The sequence below is a fragment of the Tinamus guttatus genome, unplaced genomic scaffold (genome assembly GCF_059628265.1).
Source record: "Tinamus guttatus ecotype Peru unplaced genomic scaffold, ASM5962826v1 Tinamus_guttatus_pri_ptg000038l, whole genome shotgun sequence".
NCBI lineage: Eukaryota > Metazoa > Chordata > Aves > Tinamiformes > Tinamidae > Tinamus > Tinamus guttatus.
The window spans coordinates 4,215,596-4,238,333 of record NW_028288572.1 but is presented as its reverse complement, the minus strand read 5'-3'; the positions used below and the strand labels follow the sequence as shown (position 1 = coordinate 4,238,333).

The window sequence follows — 22,738 nt, the reverse complement described above, 5'->3', positions numbered from 1 at the left end:
AAGCAATTTAATGAACTGTCTTGTTTCTATTCAACATAACTCTTTTCAGACAAGACATACAAAAAACTCTATAATATCCACTGTTGCTAATTTGCTCTATAGTTTAGTTATTTAAAAAGCAGATTTTAATATAAATATTATACATAAATATTGTGTATCTTCAGGTGGTGAGACTAAAGTCTAGTCTCCTACACAAAAAAGATTGCACCTTTGCAAGCCTACCTTGGCAGTAAGGCATGATATTACCATTTTTTACATTTTCCTAAAAAATACCCTCTGTTTTCTGAATAATGGTCAGACTACGAGCAGCTGAGCTCGTGAGCAGCTGAGTTATGCATCTGCATATGCCTGTACTTTCACCTCATCGCTAAGCAAGAACAGCTCTTCTCAGTGAGTTCAGCCCAGTGCTAGGTTCTCAGCCTCTTACACACAGATGGCCACTACTGGCAGCACAATTACAAGTCACTTCAAAAAACAGTGATTTTATTTTTATTTTTTTCCCCAAGAAGATAGAAATGGCAATATCAACTTCATATCATGAGATCTTGCTTAGATGCCAGATATTAGATATGGAGGATATTATCAAGGACTTCTGATTTTGCATCAGAAAATGAATCCATATTTCATGAATCCATTCTCACATGATGACATTTCACTTAGTGTGGCAAGTGCATTTCAGCACTATCAGAACAAGACTTAATTTAAGATCTTAAGTTCTAGCTAGTCCTTCCCAACAAAGTTTTCTGTGTAAAGTGGTGGACATCATCCTTACCAAAAAGTCTCCTCCTTATTTGCTCTTTTCTAAGAGTCTCTCTCTGTTCATCTTGTGAGCAGGAATTTCAGGTGCACTGGGCATGTTCCCAGCCTATGCTGCAGCAGATCCTATAAAAAGTCTCTAGTCAACATTCAGAAGAGGAAATGCAGAAGCATAGCCAGCATTTGGTCTTCAGCTGGTGCTTGTGTCTCTCAGCTGTCAAAGGACTGCAGGACCAAAGGATGCTCTGGGTTGTTTTCTAACCCTTCAGTACTTTTTTTTTTTTTTTCCAGATCATTTTGGGTTCAGTCTTCATAGTATGTAGGTGACAAGTGAAGGGTACTCTTACGTTTGCTTCCTGTGTATATAAGAGATTGGGTTTTCTTCTTTCTGGCACTTGCAAAAGAAGAGTTGTCATCCCCAGCTAAGGAAAGATAGGAAGCGATACTCTCCCTTAGGCCGTAGCTGAGACAGGAATCATCTATTGCTGACAATGTGCTTTCAGTATCTTCAGTCATCTCCAGCCTTTAAAAAAACAAAGCTTGCTTAATGTTTCAATTGCTTAACCTGAGCCTGTTGTTAGCAGTTATTAAATAGAACAAGATTAATTTTGTTATATATATATATGTATATATCTGTATGTGTGTATATATATATATATATATGTATGTATATAAAAATCCTGGCTTAGCATTCTTACTTCTTTCAAAGTTGGACCACTGAGATTTTCAGTTCACTAGCAAGCTGGACACCCTAATTTTTGTGCTTAAAATGGTATCAGCAGCTTTGAAGTTTAGACTTAGCTTTAAAACTGGTCTTAAAGCAATTAAAACTGCTTGGAGAAGCAGATGGCTGTTTCTCCTGTAAGTGCAAGAATATAAGAGGCTGATGTAGAAAAGCAAAAGAAAAGAAGTTGTTTTTGATGGTGGTACCTGTGTATGCTTCTCCAGTTGAAGTTTTTGTTCCGCATCACCACCGGAGGAACTTGGCTCATAATACCATGGTTGTTAGTGCACTGGGTGAGACAAGGTGTTGTAAGGACACAGCAGAGACCATCAGCAACTTCTGAACAGGGAAATAACCACACAGAAAGTCAATCCTTACCCATCATTATCCATCGTTTTTCTTCCCGCATTATGTGCTAATAAACACAGACATAGTCAATAAAAAGAGTGTCCTCAACTGGGACATTAGGACGTAGGATCAACTTTTTCCTTTCCACACTCCTTTACCCTTTAATTAAATAAGTTGTATTTTCCACAGTACAAGTGAGGAACTGAGACACAGAGAGATTGAAAGACTTGCCTCAAGTCTAGGAGGAAGTTTGTGATGGACTTAAACCCAACTTTCCTGAGTCCTTAGTGACTTCTGCTTTTTCTTTCCATTTTCTCAGCCATGCAGACGGAGTACAAAATAGATGCAGGATGCAACCATTCAAGAATGGACTGTATGTGCATCTATTTTTCCGCCACTTTTACAGTGCATATATTCTACTAGACAAATAGAGGATGTCATTGTGGAAAGCTGGTGTTTTATACCTGTTTTTTTATACATGTTTTAGACTTAATATAATGTGAAATTCTGCATCGTCCCATGGTGGGGGCAGGAGGAGAACTGAATCTTATTACATCTGCTCTTCCATTGACAACATTCGAATGAAAATGTTGTTAATATTAATATGCTCCTTGCCTCACAGGCTAATTCATTTACTAGTTTAATGTGCAAATATGTTGACTTTACACTTTTTCAGCTACAGAGTACGCATTACTATTTAAAGTGCAGGACACATTATTATCTTGTAACTCTTTTGCAATAAGCTTATTGCAGTCCTCCCTCCTATTTCATGATAAACTTGACTCACTTTCATGGCAGTCACTTATTTGTGGTGTTTGCCAAGGCATTTTACAGAGATTATATTTCCATTAAAATGAAATATTGTCACTAAAACAGGTGTCGCCCACTGGACAGCATATCAGTATAAATTACATTTAAATCTAATTTCGAGCTGTCAGCTGTGAGCTAAATTCTGCTGATAAAATCCAGCCTCATTGACTGAAAAGTAATAAGGAATAAACTAACAAAATGTCTAAGAATTATCTGCTGCAGATATGGTTATGTGACATAATGGTCCCCTCAGGGGACTACTCATGGTTGCAGAGTCTGGTTTTCCATGTCATGCTGCTATCTATCTGCCTGGAGGGTAAACAAATGGCAAATATATCTATACTGGTAAACAAAGTAAGAACTGAACTTTGGTCCTGAAGTCTAGAAGCACAACTTGAATTTATGTGTCATAGCTCTAAGAGGGGGACTGGATGCCTCTCACCTGTGGTAGCGTCCGAAATCTCCTTGAACACTGTCTAGGACAGTGCCACTTGGTTTAGGTCAAAATAGTACTAGGGAACAGGTCTAATAATGAGGCCATTGGGACATGCAATATGATATGCAACATCAGCATAGCCTATCTGTCTTTAGCTGAGTTTTCCAGTTGATTTCAGTTGTAGCATTGGGGTACAATATTTGTGATTAGGATCAAAAATTAAGTCAAAGAAATAAAATGTAAGTTATTTTCATTACTTGTTCTGTGGTAGTAGTTGAAAGTCTCCGGTATAGTCGATAATTTGTGTTCTGGACCTTTGAAATACAGTTTTACGGTTGCTTTTGGAAAATATCTGTTTTCCGCAGTTGCAACTGCTTTTACCTGAGTAGTGATTCACGAGGTCTTCAAGGCACTGAAAGGTTTGTCGTGGAGAGATGTAATACCAGTTATTTGGAAGGCGGAAGATCCTGTAATGTTTCACTTGGCTGTGCCGTACTGACAGCGAATACAACCCTGCAGAAACAGGACAGCTAAGTTGCATCAAATATCTATCTAATTCTAGATAAGAGTGGCCAAACCCAGTGTATCTTTAAGGTGTGGTCCCACGTTCCAAAAGACTCTGGAAATATCTGAACAAACTGAGTGGCCATCCTAATTTATACACCTCAAGTATCCAAGAGTCCAGGGTCAGGGCCTAGGAAACTGATTTTATACATTTATTTATGTATTTTAATTTTTTGATACCTATTCCTTTATTCTTTCTAAGGTGGAACTTTTTTTGAAAGTTTGTAAGGGACTTAGGCCTTAACAGAAGTTGTTTGCTTTCCTCTGAAGTGGGGGTTCAGACTCATCTGCAGGAGTCTCACTTAATCAATTCCTGACAATGCAGTAGCAGATACCTGATACTGCAATTCTGGTAGGAGCTGGCAGCTTGGATTTCCTGTTTCCTCGCTTTTCTAAAACAATTATGCATCATTGGTAAAGTTTGAGCATTGAGTCTATATTTTTTTGAAGTTATAGAGGTGTTTGTTACTTTTTGGCTCGTGTTGTGCAAGAGGTTGGCCGAGATGATTGAAGGTTCCCTTCTAATTGCAATACTGTGACATTAGGATGTATTATGGTGCTTCGAAAGTAAAAGGAAAGGTATTGTAATGTGCAATGGGAGATGCACCCTGACCAGGCAGGCTGGCCTGCTGACGAGAATGAAAGTGTGAAATGTGAACAGTACAACTCCCACGTAGCAACATAATTAAATCAGAATAGTTTTGGCTTGGGCTGAAATGTTTTGATATATTGGCAGAATAAATGTCAGTATTTGTGTTTCTAGGCAGGGGGCAAACTGATTTGTTAGACCAATCCAGTAGAAAAATGGTGGGAAAAATAGTCAAAAAGGAAACTCTAAATGCAACATATTTTTGAAAAATAAATATAAGAACCAACTGCTTGCATGGGAAATGCACTCATCAGCCACCCCCAGTGTTTCTTTGTGTGTTTTATACCTCTTCAGCCAATCATTTGTTGATGGAGGCAAAACTGCGACTCTTCTACCATTTGAAAAGCCTCCGCTGCTGAATAAGCTTTTGCATGTGACCAGAGTAAATAACAATGTTTAAACAAGTGGGTCTTGTTTGTGCTGTGGAACTTTCCATGGCCATCACTAACCTTGTTTCCAGCACCACTTGTAGTGTGGGTGACAGACGAAGACCAGCACACTGCACGGGGCGATTTTGACATCTCGCTACATATGTTGCATGTTTCTGAACTGATGCACATCAAGTGGGATGGGGGAGAATTATGAGTTGCGAAAGTGTTAATGCCTGAGATTGAGAAGGCAGAAAATCATATTTTTCTCACCTTTCCTAGTTTCACTCTCTCTGATCATGAAGGAGCCGACCTTGGTGTTGGGAAGCTGTAGAAGTTCCTCTGCTTTTTCTCTCCCCAGCCCTTCAAATAACCAGCTGTGAAGCAGGAAAAAACAAAATCTGAAATTTGGACACCACAGAAACAAAAAACTGCATGTGGTCCCAAAAGTGCAGCACTAGCCAGGAAAGTGACTGCAAAAATAACACTGTGGCTTTCTGTAGTTATTCTCTCAACTATTTCCAAGCATGTTTCCTCAGTTTGTGGAGAAAAACATGCTCTTCTTTTCATGTTTGGATTTTCATTAACTTTTTTGAAGTTAAGAGGAGGAAGAGAGTGAATAAGATTTAGACTTATTAGGGGAGATGAGACTTTTCAAGCTGTCTTGATTTGAGATGTAAGGGACACCTCTGTGTGACATAGGGATGGCATGTCTAGGGCATTAAAGACCTAGACCTAGCTAGCCCCTAGAGATCTGCTTTTTCTGGATTGATGTGATACAGCCTCAAGATACTAGTTAGAGTCCCAGAAGCTGATAATTTGAGGGCATCAACTCAGTATGAGAGCATCTAGGAGTCGGTTAAAGCATCTCTGCACATTTCGGGTGTTGTTATGGTCCAGGCATACTGAAAGTCTGCTATTGTGAAATATAGTCTTTGAAATTAAGTATCTTGGCTTTTTGGCATGTTAAGCACTTTTATTAACCCAGACTTGAAATACAGTTATTCTGCTTTTCTAGGCCAAAGTGTAGACTTTTAAGATAGTTATGAGATAAGGTAGAATTGCTCTCATTGATTTTCTTCATTACTTGGTACATTGCTGTATTTTGGCCCAGCTACTGAGTAATGATGTAACTGAGTTTGCTGTGCTGATGTTGGAGTCACTGGCACTTTAAAATCAAGTTGTTCTTGTGGTTTTGATCCAGTTTATTATCCACAAAGTAGTTAAGGATGAGTCTTAGGAAAAATTTACAGTAACTTTTTTTCTGTGCCCCATATTTGGGGAAGCATCTCTGTTGCAGGTGGATGTAACAGCATATTAAAATATGCTTTAAATTAAACAGGTATTAAAACCTTTTCCAGAAGAGTTTTAAATATGTACTTTAATGTTTTTTCCTGACTGGTGTCCAAGCCAAAAATAACCCTTTCAACCTTCCTCAGCTTTTCTAGTGTGAGAATTTACATTTTATTCTATTTGGTCTTTTCTCAATTAAAAAAATGGCTCTAATTTTTATTTTTATAAAAAATACTCCTAAAAAACTCCTTGTAAATAGATTCTCTTTATTGGTGTTTTGAAACTAGAGATCAGCCCAAGGCGCAAAAGTATTTTAAATATTTTACACAACACTAGAGCCTTTTTTTGGCTAGGTATTTAAAACTAGCATTTTCCCTTTCAAAGTGGTGTGTGTGTGTGTGTGAGCAAGAGAATATCTTTTCAGCTTTAGATGTGGATTTGGTATTGTCATATTTCAAAGGGACTGAGATGTGGATAATTATAGGCTGTTACCAACTTCTGGTTACTATTATCAGTTCTTGATTATGAGACTGAATAACTCTAACTAGGGCTGTATATGTACATTGTGCTAAAAGGCTGTAGGAAGCATGCACTTACCCGTGGTAAACCTTTGCTACATATTTTCCTGGAATATAATTTTCTCGCCCTGTTGTGAGGGAATGGACTCTCCACCAGCCTCCTTCACTGTGAGAAAGCAAGAAAATTGATATTGAAATATGTGGTTTCAGAGCTTTCCCTGCTCTTAGGAACGAGTTAAGACATACAGGTTAGCCTGTAACCTTCTGTGTGTGTTCTTGAATCTGACTGCTTGGAGATGACCCCAAGTTTGTTTTGTTTAGCAAAGTTTCTTCCCTAAACTTACACTGGGATTAAATTTGGACATAGAAATAAGCTATGTTTGTTCCATTTAAATGGCACAAGTAGTCAAATATCTGCCTGCAGTTAAAAGAGGAAGGGTAAATACTGCAGTGGTTAAACCATGCTGTGCTTGGTCCTCCCACAGCTCGACTACAGCCGGCGTCCAAGCCGGCTCAGCGTGCGGCGTCTAGACGGCACTGCCGTGACGCCTGTAACGTCAGGGCAGAGACACTCAGAAAATGAACGCTGTCTGCCTGGGAATGTATTTTCAGTCTGATGGAACCGATTCATCGGGTGCTCTTTCCATCATCTTCCATGAGCTGCTGAGCAGACTGCAATGTAAAAGAGAAGGCCCCGTAGCTGAAAGGAGGTGGTTAGACCTGTAGGCTTCTTCCTTGATAGGTCTTGGGTTTTAACTGGAATATTGAGTATTGGATTTAGCTTCTGAGTGTCTTGGAAGACCATGGGATTAAGAATTTTCACAGGGAAGCCACAAAACATTAAGTGATTAATGGTAAGGGTTATGGCAGTGCAGAACTACAATGACTGATGGGTTTTCTGCACATCTTCCTTTAAGGGTTTGAATCCAAATAACAGTGTCTTGTGTTTGAAGCTTCACAGAAAGAACATTCATATAAACGCTCCCAGATAATCCCCAGACTGCAGACCAGGTTCTCAGAGTATGTCAAAACAGCTAAATTCCATTTAAAACATTTAAATTATACTACCAGAGTTATAGCAGCTGGACTCATGGTCCAGAATGCATGTGCTGAGGGAAAAACAATCTCAGCACTTTGGAGCTGGAAATGTCAGGGTGCCACAGATTTGATCTGTGGGCTTCCAGCTAAAGTGAAGTGATCTATAGGAAGTTGCTTTTTTTTTTTTTCCTCCCCATTACTACCTCAGAACCAAAGACTCTATGGAAAAAAAAATAAAAAGCTTCCTCCCTCCCTTCAAAATGTATTATTTCTAACCCTGAAAAAATCCCATGCTGACTAGAAAAGACAAAACCAGCACATCCATTCAGGGCTAGGAGCCACAGAAACATGTAGGCTAAGGGGGGTCATTTAGGGTACCCCCAAGTAGTTCCAGTTAGATCCAGTTGTTCCTCATGTGGTGAACATACTGTGAACATATTGTGAATATGGTGAACAGAGGTGGAGGTTGAGGAACTGGAACAAGAGCGCTTACCTAATTCTGCCAACATGCAGCAGTCAAAACTATTTGGGAATAGTTGCATTTTCAATATACACTCCACATAGTATGTTGCTGGCATTATTTGTGGATGTGGTTGTCACCAATTCCTTAAGCTTGTAAGAGAGTGTATGAGAGACGAATTCCCTGAAAACTGAAATTCACTACAAACATATGGCTGAGGTAGAAGACTAATCCCGGACTCTCCATGGTACTTTCCAGCCACTTGTGCTCTAATCATACCTGCTAGGCTGTTCTTTTGATCCACTACACTTTGCTTCCTTCAGTGACTCAAGAACTTTATACCTACAGTTTGTGTGGGGTAGGGGAGTCTTTTATGCAAAAAGAAACTCCTGTTATCTTTAATGCATACCCCAGCAGGGGAGAACAGGCTGTTCATTTAGGACAAGCCTAAGGAATTGGAGTGTCTTTGCTGATCCACAGCAGGAAAGTTCCATTAAGGTTTTCTTTGGCTCTCCTTTACTATTGGGAGAAATGCTTGATGTTGCACAACAGACAAACATGGTAAAAACTGCTGCTGCTGCAAGAATCTAGTTTTTTCAGAATAAATTATATGTCCAGTAGATCATACTCTATAGTATGCATATGGCATACAATGCATTTAATTTGCACTGATATCTTCCAGGTATATGTACTTCTGTATTTTTTGAAGTCTCTTTACTGGTGAAGATTAGGAGAGAGTCTTCGAGCTGGAGTTTCCATGCTAAGGCAATTATTGTGCAATGTCTTATGCGTTATGCAAACTGTGACGTGGTTTAAATATCTGGATATTACTGGTGAAGAATTCCCCTGATTTAGGGAAGCTCTCCATCAGCAAAAAGTTCAGTTAGTGGCCATGCAAGTCTTGTGATCTGTAGGTTTAGGGAGGCAGTGAGGACACCGTCAGCAGAATGTGCAGTCGTTCCAGATCAGATCTGGTCCATATAACCCAGCACCTTGTTGTGGCAATGGTTCTACTGGATCATAGAGGCCTTGAGAAGAGCCTGAGAATTCATCAAGCATCTATGATGCTTCTCTTGAGTTCTCCTGTCCTCCAGTCATTTGAAGCTCTGAGACTTGCCTGGTTAGATAAGTTTCCTGTAAATTTAAAAACCCTAAATGTGTTTCTCTACTATGTGACTGGCCTCCCCTTCCTCCTGAGTCCATCTGGTCTACCAAAACTGCAAAAGTGAAACTTTCTGTTTAAGCTCTGCAAACAGTGCCCATGGGTTTGACTGTGCACTGCTACAAGCGGTGCACAGAAAAATACCAGGGCTGCTGTCTTCAATTTTTAAAGAGCGTGCTTGTTCTTGAACGTGGGCGTATTTGCATCACGCTTATGGTCAGGCTGAACTCATACTCCTAAGACTACGTCCCTCTGGGTCTCATAAAAATCTCTTTTTAATTAGGAAGATGTTTTAAAAAGCTGATAACAAGAGTTGTTCAGGAGAAAGGATGAGAGAGAAAGAGATATGCATGTGCACACGCATGTGCACACACACACCAACTGCAGGGGAACCCAGAATCATTTTCTATTTGACTTGGACTATTTTTGTTCTCTCTCTTTTCCACTACAATTGGGGGATACTTTCTTAAAATCCATTTTAAAACACTTTTTGGAATTCTGTTTTGAATCTTAATATTCAGTAGAATTTGAATCTACCTTCTAAAACCATGTCAGGGGAAACCAAAATCCAAGAAGAATCTGCAATCTCAGACCCTTAAGATCTTGGGATTTTTACATCTTGGCTAAATATCTTTCCCTGATGACTCCAAACTCGGTTCATTTTGCTTAAATACTTAAAAATCTCTATAAAACGCAAGTTTTCTTATACATGCTGCTACAGACTTCATAATTTGAGATATTCAAAAACTATTTGGACACTCTCCACAGGGTATAGGAAGGCTTTAGGAACCTGTCATTGACTTTTATACCTGGACCATCTCATTGCTCAAGCATTCATGCCTTCAACTCTCATGGAGAGTTTGAAGACCGAAAAGAAGCACTTTGCTCAAGAGAAATGAAATTCACAGCATTTAGCTGGTGCCAGATGCATGAAACATAGTTTCATATCAGTTAATTTAATTTAAAAATTGGATCAACTTACTCTGATAGCACACGTAGTTTTTCCCCTACATGAAATATAGGTTGGCTTATGTCTGCTGAAGGATAATCATAGAGGACAGCAAGGAAATCACTCTCCTGACCTGTTAAAGACAGAAAAAGAAATTAAAAGTGATACGGTTCTAAAGTAGATATTTTTGGTTTTGTTAGTTATATTTTATATAGTAGGTCATATGTGAAAAACACCACTCTAGAATGTCAGTCTGTAAACCTCAAATACCTATAGATTTGTAAGAATACGGTAAAGATAAGAAAGTAAAAAAAAAAAAAAAAAAAAGCTTTTGATTAATTGGAAATAAATAATGTTGCATTTCTTTTCTAGTAATTGTCATATGTAAAAAAAATCAATCTGAAACTAGCAAAATTAGTAAGTATCCATATTATTAGGAAGTAATGCAGTCTGATACTGTTGTTCAAATGTCTTCAGAAACAATTTTGAACAGTGTTGATGCATTGCATTAAGAAAAGGAAGGTTGTGTGTTGAAAAATATCAGTGATGTTAAACAATGGAAGGATTCAAGGATATTAAAGTTGTTTAGATTAAGGGCAATGAGACAGAGATGCTGGTTATTGCCCATTTTCAATCAGTTTTGCAAATAAGCTTAATGAACAGTGAGCCAGTGAATTTTGCTCTCTGCACTTATATGGAAACAGCCTCAGAAATGCCATATGATGCATCTCATCTTCACTTCCAGAAGAAAAGTAAAATGAATTTTTACTCAACTGCAATTTCGAGGGAGGCATTACAGATTGGTTGAGAATCAAATGGAAATTAAATTTTTAGTTAGAATTCTGACAAATATTTTTGCTGACAAATACTTTTGCTGATCAAGTTAAATATCACTGGTGGGGCCTAGGGAAGCCATACTTATGGGTGGGATTCATAATTCAATATCTTTACTCAAAGACCATAATTCCTGCAGAAAATGTGTATGACTGAAGAATAGCCAATAAGCCAATGAACTCCTTTAAAGTGTTAGTACCTGTCCAAAATTTGCTCTGTTTGCTTTGAGATGAGGCCCTGAATCCTGCTCATGGGCATGTGGGCAGATTAATGCACAGAGTACGTGCTGCTGAATATCTGTGCTCGTTATCTCTTTAATTGCAGACCTCTCGAGGTTTTGGGTATGTCCTCATATAGAAGAATGTAGCTTGCAGGGAGCCTGAGGTCCGCGTGGTGTGGAGCTATCTGCAGCCCTCAGCGAGGACCTGAGGGTAGAGTCCTTTTGGGGGCTTGCATACGACACATTACTACTTAGGTGGCTTCCTGAGGGGTGGAGGTGCTTGAACACTTCATAGGCCCCATACTGACCACCACTCTGGACAATATGGGAACTACAAAGCATTCAAGAGTTTCTCATTTGCTGTGAGTCTGCAGGAAATGCTGACACGCAGGAGGTTCACAACATCCAACACTGGGTGTTATGAGCTCTTTGGCAAGAAAAATTCTAGCAAGAAAGATTGTAAAATGTCTAAATTTCTTGCTGGAAGTGGAACCCAATCCTCTACATGTGGTGCTGTCATCTACGAGCACAAGGTGGGGGACAGTGTTTCCCCCATACCACAAGCAGGAACAGCACAAGCCCCTTGCTAGTCACACCATACACCAGAGCCTTTGTGGTGGTTGTCACCTCTCCATATCTGTCCACTCAGTGCAGCTAAACGTGTGCAAAAATAGAAATGACCTTGGGATTACCCACACAGATAGATACATATCCTTATCTTATTAGGGTGTTTGTTCCTCTTCAGATAGTCTTTAGTGGAACCTAGAAATGCCATCCAGAATGAAGGCTGAGATGGGGTGTGTGTTCAGCCTCAGTGTCTCATGGCCTGGCAAATAATACACACTGAGTGATTGATAATTATGTTTTTGTGATACAAAACATGCAAGCATGCAGGAAAGAAATATTGGCAAGAGGAGGAGAGCACGTGTAGTTATCCTTACAGCAGTCATGATGATAACAGTCATAGAGTCAGAGAATCCTTAAGGTTGGAAGTGGCCTCTAGAGATCATCTAAACAATAAGGAAAAAGCTAATTTCCTGTGTTAATTTGGGGTAGTGGTTTGTTGTTGGGCTATAGAGGGTGGAAGTAAGCAATGCAGTGGGTGACTTTACATGATTATATTCAAAATGACTGTGCATGCATTTAGTTTGCTAACCTTGCTCACAGAGCTGGCCCTGCAGTACAGGCAGCAGCCATCCTTATGGACGCACAGATGTGGAGTCTGGAGCTGACGTGGGTTAGTTTGTTGATATGGGTTTAGTATCAGCCTTATCAGCTTTTTCTCACTTATTTAGCATCACTCAGTTAAGCAGGACTTACTCAGTACCTACATATTAATCAGTCAACTGACGTGATTAGTCTACTGTAACCTATGATATAATTAGTTCAACCAGATTGAAGAAATCATGTTGAATATGTCTTTTGATTGCTTTCCTGTTATGCACTAAAAATCCAGAAACATCTCTCTCTGTGTAGTACCAAAGGCTACCTCTAGACCTAAGTATTGGTGCTGAATTATTTTCTACAAAGTCAAATCTTTTCCTGGGACTACAAGAGATTAATATCAGCAAGTACACTGCAGGAAAGACCTGCAGAGTAAAGATAAAATGCCATTCCCTAAAATATCATTGCAAACTGTTAGAGAGCAGCCTGTAATACGATTTTTTATATAGATTTAGCTTAATTATTTTTTTTCTAAATTTACACTGTTATATATATTAAAAAAAAAAAAAAGTTTCCATACAGAGAGAGTGGAAAACAAATGCTTTTCTGCCCTCCTTCCTTGCCTTACATTTTACATGGTGGTTTGCATTTTGTTATGCATGGGATGGGATATCCCTTTAGGAGGATCCATAGTTTACTTTAACGTTCATCTTTTATTTTCTTTCTTTCTTTTTTTCTTAATTTATAGTTCTTCAAAGGAGATAGTTAATTGTAATGTTGGCTGCCACATCCAGGCAAAGGTTACCTCTGAAAGTGTCTGTACTTAGAGAGAAAGTAAAAGGCTTTTGTACCACCCCGGCCTTTCAACCCTCCCACTTCACAAATAACAAGACCTCATTTTAACTGGCATTTAAATGAAACCTCACCAGGTCTTTTTTTGGTCATGTAAAAAAAAACCCTCTACACTCTACAACATCTTGCAAAACTCAGACTGTTTCCTTTCAGATACTGAAGTTTCAAAACGGGGACTAAACCAGTTACCCTCTTTCTCCACATCACTCAGTGAGCTGATAGATATGATCTAATGAGCAGTCCCTACATGTTTAAGTAGGATTTTTTGTCTTTTTTTTTTTTTTAAAAAAAAGTCTGAAATACTCTTAGCACAGCCTTTCCTCTGCAACTTGAATGTGTAGGTTACCTCTAAAATGGAACAGCTCAAAAGTTATATGGAAAAAGCTAAGTAGGGTTATTTCCACTGAATCAGAGCTTTTTTTTTTTTTTTTTTTTTTTTAGGAGTAAAAGCTGAGCTTGAAATTCAGGCTAGTTTCAGGTACCCACATCCTGATACCTTGCAAGGTGCAAGACTGAACATAGTATTCTTCAAATGACTCATTAGGAGCTGAAGCACTGCTGGAGATGGTGCAGAGCACCCCAGTCCAGCTGGGGCTGCACTTTGCTCTCCAGGAACAGCCTGTGCCCTGCCATGGACCCAGTCTGGGATGGGAACGAGCCGCCGGCCCAGAGCTCTGCTCCCTGCACCGCCCCAGCTCTATTTTCTAGCAAAAGCACTTTTGATTTCTTGCATGACATGTCCCGGGGAGGAAAAGGAGGGCACACAGCTGGGAGGGTGCCTGTGCCGCAGCCGCAAGGTGTGGCTGCAGCGTAACCTCGATGTGCCCAAATTAGACCTCACGCTGTTGCTTTGGGCACTGAGCACGGCGCAGGTGCAGCCGTGCGCAGCTCGGTAAGGATTGAACTGATTCAGGGTCCCAAGGGAGGAGAGAGCAGTGGGAGGGTTTGTGACTCCCGATAAACTTTTGCTTCGGCAGCTACTCTGCTATAACCCCAGTGAGGCCAGGGATGCCCGTGCAGTGCACTCATATCGGGAGTCCTAATATGTCCCACGGAAACGAAGCTCGTGCCCTGTTCAAGGCCCTGTTCAAGGGCCTGGTCAAGGCTTGGTCAAGGCCTAAGCCTGGTGCGCTAGAGCTAAGGAAAAGCACAAGGCTGGGTATTTGGTGTAGCACAAACCCTTATCAGGATCCAACAATTAAATACATTTGTACTGCAGATCTTGCATGCAAAATGTACTTATCTCCTTCCTTATGTGTACTATTCTCCTTTCCTTATGTGTCTTCATTTTTTGCCTTTCTATCTTTAGCCTACTTTTCCCCGTACTTATCTGGAATGCTATAGTCGATGGATTGGTTCTTCCATCTGACTTACAGTTAACGTGCCTTTTCCTGGGTTTGGGGAAATCTTTCAGTGTTTGGCAATGTGACTTGGAGTTTGATCTGCTCAAAATGGAATCAAACTCATTCGATTAACCCCAATACATGCTTTCAGTACTGTGTTCCTTTTCAGATACCTGTTTTCCTCGGATTTGAATGACAAAATTGATGCTTGGATTCCTGAATTTAATTAAGCAGTGGTTAAACCATTATGGGAGATGCTGGTGGACTAAGCAGTAAACACAAAAGAGCTATGTAAGCATGTAAATCTGCCTTCAGGTGCTTGGACATACGTATCCAGGACAGTTTTAGTTGTCAAGAATACCTAGGCCAGAGCTGCTGGTTTATGGGAAGCCTTGTTCCCTTCTGGAATGGCAAGTGGATGTCAAGCAGGATGCAACAGAGCATCTCACTGAAAGTGCTAGATGCGTGGATTGAACCTGAAAATCCCATGTAGCTAATCTACCATTGAGATCTCTGTGGTATCAGCCTTTCCTGAGGTATCTTTTAGGCATGTGTTCTATTTATGTCCTTGCAAGGGATGCTGTTGATTTTAAGCCTACTAAATGCTGCCTTTTAGTATCAGCGTGAGCTCCGCGCCATTCAGTGCGTGGCCCTGGCAGCTCTCGTAAGGTCCCACTTTGAGCAGAAGCGTCCTGCTGTTTTGATGACTGCAATATTTGAGATGGCGTTTCTGGCAAAATCAGCATAGGCACATTTCTTGCAAACAAATAAATGCTCAGTTTGCATTATGCCTTCAACCAGCCATTAGCAATGTTGAATCCATGTTTTATTAGGACCTAGGGCTGTAGGACCGTCTTTGGCAATGCTAGAAGTGGGGCTGGATTTCCTTCCAGCACTAGTGAACTAAACTGTTCTCTTATCCTCTTAAAAAGAGAGCAACTGTACTAGCTATTATGGAAAAATCCAACATTTTGATTAATATCTCTCCCCTTCTGCCCAACCCCTCAAAAATTCAATTTTGCACCTTAGAGGAGTCATTTAGTGCTGCCCTTCATGAGTAGACCATCATATTTCAACACAGGAGCTGTGGCTGTGCTTACTCTCCACCTACGCATCTGCTGTTTGGAGTAGGAGGTCAATGATGTTTTTTTTCCCCTTCCCACTCAGATGCATGATCTCTACCAGACTATGGAGGTCTTGCAAGCTGATTTTCTCATGTGTGCGTACATAGGACGACAGATGTGTTAGATCCTCTTTTGTTAGTGTGAGTTGTGAAGGATGTTGTCTTATATAACGTTTACTGATAACTCTAGTAACGCGGAAAGTTGGCTGCATATTGGTCTAATTGCAAGCGTCCAACAATGAACCTCAGGATTGTTGGAATCAAAATGTCATTAAGTCATTAACCTTAAAACTGAGCAAAATCAAAATAGAATAACAAGTCTGCATAAAATATTAAATGAAAATACATCAAACGACAATAATTCTGCTTTCAAAATAGGGCAGTGTTTTCTGAATCAGAAGGAAATGCCTTTCAAGGGGTACTACCAAGTCTTAGCATTTGTTTTTTAATTAAATTACTGCTTGGAAAAAGAGCTAGAATACGCTTGAAAATAAACATTGTCTACGGATACGCTCCTTCTCCCACAGCAAAGTCACACTCTCATTTTTTTTACATCAGATGAATGAAGGACGATTCATGCATTAATGTACCATATATTTTGAACATCTTTTTCTCTTGGAAGAAATTAAATACATGCTTACCCGTTTGGCTCGACACCCTTGTTTCTGCTGAGGCTCTTGGCGTTTTCATAGTATTTCCCATAGCTCTCTCTAATTCCGTCAAATCTCTTCAGAACTAAATCAAAGAAGACATTGAAATTAAACTTTAGAATAACACCTGCTGTGCCAACATGTAAAAAATGACCCAGTTTTGACGTCTTCAATTTTATATAGTTTTGCTTTTGAAAGCTCTTGCTTCAAATTCAGTTTTACAAATTCCGGGTTTTACATATTTGCTAAACTCTCACCACTTTTTGGTGCTTTTATCAGGGGAATAGCAGAAAACCACAGCTAGGGAAGTTGCTCAGAAGAACGTAATGTAGTAAAAGTTTCCATTACCAGTGCCCCAGCACAATAGGAAGTCACAGCAAAGCCCTGCCTGTACAGTCATTTTATACACAAAAAAAATGTTCTTCTCAACATTTGGAGTCCTGAGGCTACAAAGAAATTAGTTGGGTTGACAAATCTGTTTTTCAGCTCTGTGGGTACTGTGTTGTTTTATAGCTGAATACCAAGAACGTTGTTTGGTGGTTTTCCTCTGATGCAGTTGGGAGCTTGGAGAACGTGGGCGGTAAGAAAGAACCCAACACCTTGCCTAAAAAGAACGTTTTTTGCATCAAGCCAGTGGTCTAATTTCTCCAGGATCTCATCTTTCTCAAAGCTTTGGAGGATGTGCAAGAAACGCTGCACTAGGCAAGCATGGATTATTGGCATAGAAAGTCCCTTCTTGTAGCTTTGCTGTCGGGCAGCAGAAAGCAAAGCCCCTCTCAAGTAAAAGCTGGCTCAGGCTGTGGTGCATTATCAGATGCAGAAGAGAATAAACCCTACTTGTTCAAAACTGTGACGCGATTAGCTAATAGCTGATGTTTTTTTAAAATAGTTTTCTGGTATTTGCCTTGGGAAAACAATAATAGAAACTCTAGCAGCCTCATGTGAGTGTTTACAGAACTCTGTGACCTCAGCTACAATCTACATCTCTCGGTCTTTTCTAGCTGAGATTTCAAGGCTGCTTACTGTCTCTTGGATGCTACTCTGTACTTAACATTGTCAGGCCGCCTTGCTCTAATTTGTGTGCTAACTCGAGCCGTTCTGCTGAAATCAGTGAGACTCTTACGGAATTGTCCTTTAGAGTAAGTTTGTTGGAACTGAGCTCACTGTGAAACACAATATACTTTCTACATCTTACAATAAACTCAGCAGGATCTCCAACATTCAACAGAGAAAATTGCATCTCTTGGCACTAATTTTCTTGCATTTTCTTGAAAACAATAGTGCTAACTTCAGTTGGAGTCATCCAGTTTTCATACTCGCTAGTTCTGGTCATAAAAGCTTTTATCCGAAAGTCTCTATTGGTGCATTATTTTTTCACTATCTGTACTCAGGAACTAGCTTGTGACACATCTGTAGGGTGCAGCTGTACCAGCATCCTTTGGACAAGTGACAGAATTCAGCTTTCAAAAAATTCTGTCTTTGTCTATTATAAGGAGACTAGAAGCAGACTACAAGTTAATTTAAAATTTAAATAAGTAATTAGGTATTCACCTGCAAATGAAAGGGTCTGTTTTGGTAGAATATATCTAAACATTCTCTATTTAAATACATGTACGTTTCTAATATTCCCTTCTGCAATAATTTTTCTGAGTTGTATTCCAGCAAGAAGTATAGCTATAGGAATGCTATAGCCAATGGTTTGGCTATTGCTGTTGCAGATGGTGTTGTAGATGTTCCAGGCTAATATTCAAATTATCCAGCAAAAATTCTTAGGCCAATAGGGATCTCCACAGAACAGGCACCAATTTGAAGAAGAAGAAGAAAAAAAAAAAGCCCAAACTCAAGCTGTCAGTGGCACCTCTGTGTGCTCCTTAATGGTAGAACTGGCTCTTCAACAGCAGGAGAGCGAGTCATTTTACTAGTGATGTTAAAGTGTGTTAAAAACTCTTAACATTGTTAAGGGTTTTTCTCCTGCTCTTGAGGTTACAGTGGGTATAAATTTTGAACACCCCCAGGTCACTTGGGAAAGTGACACATTGAGTTATACATGAGGGAAAGATTTATTAGAAACCCCTGTGTTTCACTTGCAGACTTTTAAAGGGATGGCACATTTGAGTAAGGTATTTTCATTTATCTAGATGGTATTCAGGTGTCTAAACTTGCAATGTTGCTTTAAAAATAAGTGAAGTAAATGCTCCCCTATATACACTTTGACATTAAACCACTTGCTGTATAGTTCAGAAGGGTTAAGTACTAGAAAATAAACACATACCTACTTGCATGAATGTTTTTGAAGAGCACATGCAAAAATAATTAGGCAAAATTCTGCCATGGAAATTGTTGCTTTATATGATGTTTTCCTCCTATTAGGCCCTCTGAAGTCAAAAGGAGAGAGCAGCATGGCTCAGAGCTGTTATTTTAAAGCAGGAAAAATCTGATTTATGGAAAACAAAATTGTAATAAATGACTTATAGCAATAGTGCAGAGCAATGCCATTTGGGGTTTTGATGTCACTAGTGTGACAGTTTTGTGTCTCATAACATTTTCCATGCTAAGTTCAATGTGTCGTATTACACGTGATGGCATAAAATCTCAAAGGTGGCAAAGATCTCAAGAAGTTATCTAGACTCAGGGCAACAGTCTTCAATGAAAAAGTAAGGGAATGGAAAATTTTGACTGCTGCTGTTTGATTCACTTATCCAAAGTGATCAAAAGGAAAATGACAGACATCAGACTTACTTTCCTCATGAAAAATATTTGTCATTATGCATTTGGGCAGAGTAAAGGAGCATGTAGTCCAGTCAAAAATAATGGGGTGAACGTTATGATGCATAGAGCTTCCCCCAGACATGGAAAATGGGATGGAAATGGCAGAAATAAGTTTTGTTTTGCGGGGGAGACAGAAGACTCTTTAAAGTTCCGCCTTATCGATGATATATAACTGCTTTAGAGTAACGGTATAAGAATTAGAACTGTTTTTCTAATGATACTAAGCTATGATGCATAGGCCTTTTAAGTACAGAGTACAATTTATGGCTCAAGTAGCTTTTGCTTGTATAGCAAGCAATGAATAAAATGAATACAAATTCATTGTATCATTATATGACAAAATATATGGTGGCTTTCTTGAATTTGAGATATTCTGCCAAAATAGACTTAGAATAAACTGTAGAGCATCTTATGTGTGAGCAGATTTTTTTTTTTAACACTTAAGTGTATAGCAAATCAACAGCAGTTTTGTAGATGACATTCTTTTGGAAATGGAGAGTCTATTCCAGGCATTGCTTCTTACTCTCGATGGCGACAGGGCTATCGTCGGAGTTTAGGAGATGAGTAGAGATTGACTCCATCTGTTGTACAGCAGATAATTGTGCCACAACAAGACAAAACGGTTTCCTGAGGATTTTTTGTGAAGCACTGAGATGAGAGACTCTAGGCTTACCTTGTCTTGGGGATCCCAAGCCCTCTGCTATTTCATGTCTGAAGAATCACTGCGTTGAAGAGCCGCAACCAAGCGAATTCACAGTGAATTTTCACTGGCGTGAAAATCTGAGTTTAACCACGAGGCCTGTGTCTTCTGCCCTCCAAACCCTATGCATTTTTTCCCCTCCCCTTTCCATTTGTGCACATGCTTCTTGAAAGCAGATCGCTGCAGCCGCAGCTATTTGCAAAAGCACAACTATGGGGGTTTTAGTGATCTTTGTTTTTAGTGATTTTTTTTTTTTTTTTTGCTTCGGACAGAAAGGTGAGAAAACGTCTCCAGTCCCTGTCCTGCCTCATAGCATTCGTCAGTGGCAGAGCTTTCGGGAACTATAAATGTGTCACAACTGTCACTGTTCAAGACTGGAATCTCGCTGACCTAAATTGTGGGTCCTGAAACCCTGTGGTGCAACTTTGCACCTTCCGTTCCTACATACATAACATGTAGCAAGAGTTTCCTCTGGCAGAATCTGTTCTTTCAGAAAATGCACTGCTGGAGCACTTAAATGGCATCATACCTAGGAAATTCCATTGTTATAGAAGGACCTTTCCAAATTTTTATTCAAAATTAGATTGAGAATTAGTAGATAGAAATAAAATAGAAGTAAAAATTAAAAAGCCAAAATAAAAACCCAAGTAAACACATTCTGCAGGGAATACTAGGTAATGAAATTCAGAAATCTCTCATGCATCATACATTATTTCATTTTGCCTGATATTAACGCCTGTATTTGCAAGGTCTTAGAATTTAATTCTCAGTAAGGTTCACAGGTAATGCAGCTGTCTTTTTTAGCTTGGAATTTAAAAGCATCCCCTTCTGGGGGAAAAAGGCAACTCAGTTTTCACAAATTATACATATTTTTTTCCCTGTGAATTTACCTTGAATTGCTCATTAATCAAAACATCCAGCCCTTTAGCTTCCAAGCACTGGTATCTGTGCACGCAATGCAATCCTGTAGTCAGCTAGTTCACAGAGGCATGCAAAATCTAGGTACCACGAAACAGCACAGAAATGCCGTATTATGCAAACTTTTAACACCTAGAGCAAAAAGCCCACCACGCCGTTGGTGGCATTGCTCATATCCTGGCTGCAGCAATCTGCAGGGTAGCTTCAGCACAAGAAGCTGTGCATCTCTCTCAACATGAGCTTTCAATAGAAATACTTGACTTCTTGTCCCTTTTATGTTTGGCACCAACCCTTAAAAAAGAGAGGTCTAGGCAAGCTTTTCTATTTCTGCCTTTTTACCTACCTGCTTTAAATACCAAGCCTGAATTCAGTAGCTATCAATACTCCCATTTCTATAAACAAGGACTGGCATATTTGACCCAGTATGCAGATAATCTGAAATGTATCAGAGTAATGATTACCTTTAAATGCTAGTCATGGTATTGCAGCTTGCAGGATTTCTCCGAGGAAGCAGTAGTCATAATGCAGCTCGCGGGCTGCCAGCAAGGTTTGGCTGATCAGGTCGAGGAGCAGCCGGTCGAGTGCGCGTGTTGTGAAGTTCACGCTGTCAAGTGCAACAGCATTTGCCAAACAGGCCACACACTTCCTCTCTGAGAAATAAGGAAGGCTCAAAGTGGTTGCAACAGATGAGGTTCCTGTTGCGAGTGACTGCTTGGGCCACTTTATCTGTGGACTGAGGAAACAAGGAAGCTCTAAACGTTTTGCATCAGATTGGTTTGGCAGAATATGAGCAAAAAATAAAAAAAGCAAAATAACCAACTTGTTATGTTAGTTGCACAAAAAGTATTTTCTCTCTCTTATTTATTTTTCCAGGAAAGTTAAGTCCCCAAATGTTTCGCTTTATGAAATTTTGCTTATTTTTCAGGCAGGTGGAAAAAAAAATCTTTTCCAATTATGCTAAGTGTGAATAGGACTTCTAGTTTACTTATTTTTTTTTTATTCTGTATCTTAAAACACAGCTGCTTGCAAATATTTCAGTGTTAAATGTTCAGTATCAGCCATGAAGAAACATGGGAGAAAGCCTGAATGAATGAAGCATGTTTTCACATCAGAATTGTGCAAAGCAATAAAATAGCCATGGGATCCCTCTCATCTCAGTGACTGAGATGGTGAAAAGAAGCTACTGGCCTGTTAAATAACCTGGCCACAGCCATTTAGGAAAATGGCATTGGAGATATAAATATAGACATTGAAGGGATTTATGGGAGTTTTCTCTTGGCTTTTTATGATCAAGATGTATTTTGAAAAAATCATGTAAGTCACTTTATGTGATTAAAAAAAAAAAAAAAAAGGCGACCAGATGACTTTACACCAGAATAGCTGTGAGTAAATGCTCAATGCAATGAGCAGTGCAGTGGAAAATAATACATTTGCTGATGGAAGGCTAAATGCTGACAACTGTGGCAGCTGTTGTAGAAGATACAGAAGAGCTACTGGAACCAGGGACAGCGACAAAACTCTCAGAACTATCCCCAAATTCGGGGCTGCCTACTTTTATATATTTATTTGCACTGTATCAAATGTTAGCAAGTGCCTTTATAAGACAGAGCCAACAGTGGTGTAGCCCGTGGTCTGAGGAGCTGCTTCTGATGTAAAGCTGCACAGTTAACAATAACAGCTAGACTTTGTTTTCTAGGACATTGCTGCTTTCTTCGAGTCACAAGGATGTGGCATGCACATTCCCTAGCATAATTTGACCAATTGAGGTAAAGTGTCTGTTAAATTACTGAAAGCCCACAGACAGGGAGACATTTGTACTAAACATGGGAATATGCAGAACTCTGCATTTCCATGACTTCTCACTAATATCTGCCTTAGGTCATCTTTGTGCCTTTGTAAGCACTCAGGTTATGTCCGTAAAGCGCTGATGAGTGTGACAGGTCTGAGAATAAAGCTCCAAAGAGAGGATCAGAAGAGCCTGATGAAGAGGAGGTCGTGTATTTCCTAGCAGAACTGGCTCCACTGGAAACAACAAACATGAGCCCCTACCTGCACCTCGCTCACAGAGCAGCAGATGAGTTTGCAGAGAG

General features: G+C 39.6%; 2 protein-coding genes across 3 annotated transcripts in view; one reads left to right on the top strand and one right to left on the bottom strand.

Moving 5' to 3' along the window:
- The window catches only part of TG (thyroglobulin), a 143,574-nt gene that overhangs the window by 85,263 nt on the left and 35,573 nt on the right, over window positions 1–22,738 (top strand). The gene's annotated exons all lie outside the window — the stretch shown is intronic.
- On the bottom strand, window positions 757–21,252 carry SLA (Src like adaptor). 2 transcript variants are annotated; one of them, XM_010212407.2, is made up of 8 exons: window positions 21,110–21,252; window positions 16,253–16,346; window positions 10,109–10,208; window positions 6,546–6,632; window positions 4,929–5,032; window positions 3,456–3,587; window positions 1,687–1,819; window positions 757–1,279 (listed from the first exon to the last, which is right to left on the bottom strand). In XM_010212407.2, exons 2-8 carry the CDS (start codon window positions 16,311–16,313, stop codon window positions 1,060–1,062), a joined length of 837 nt encoding a protein of 278 aa, XP_010210709.1. In that variant the 5' UTR covers window positions 16,314–16,346; window positions 21,110–21,252; the 3' UTR covers window positions 757–1,059. The 2 variants fall into 2 exon arrangements, with proteins under 2 accessions (XP_010210709.1, XP_088390945.1); XM_088534819.1 differs by lacking the exon at window positions 21,110–21,252 and adding an exon at window positions 16,610–16,707.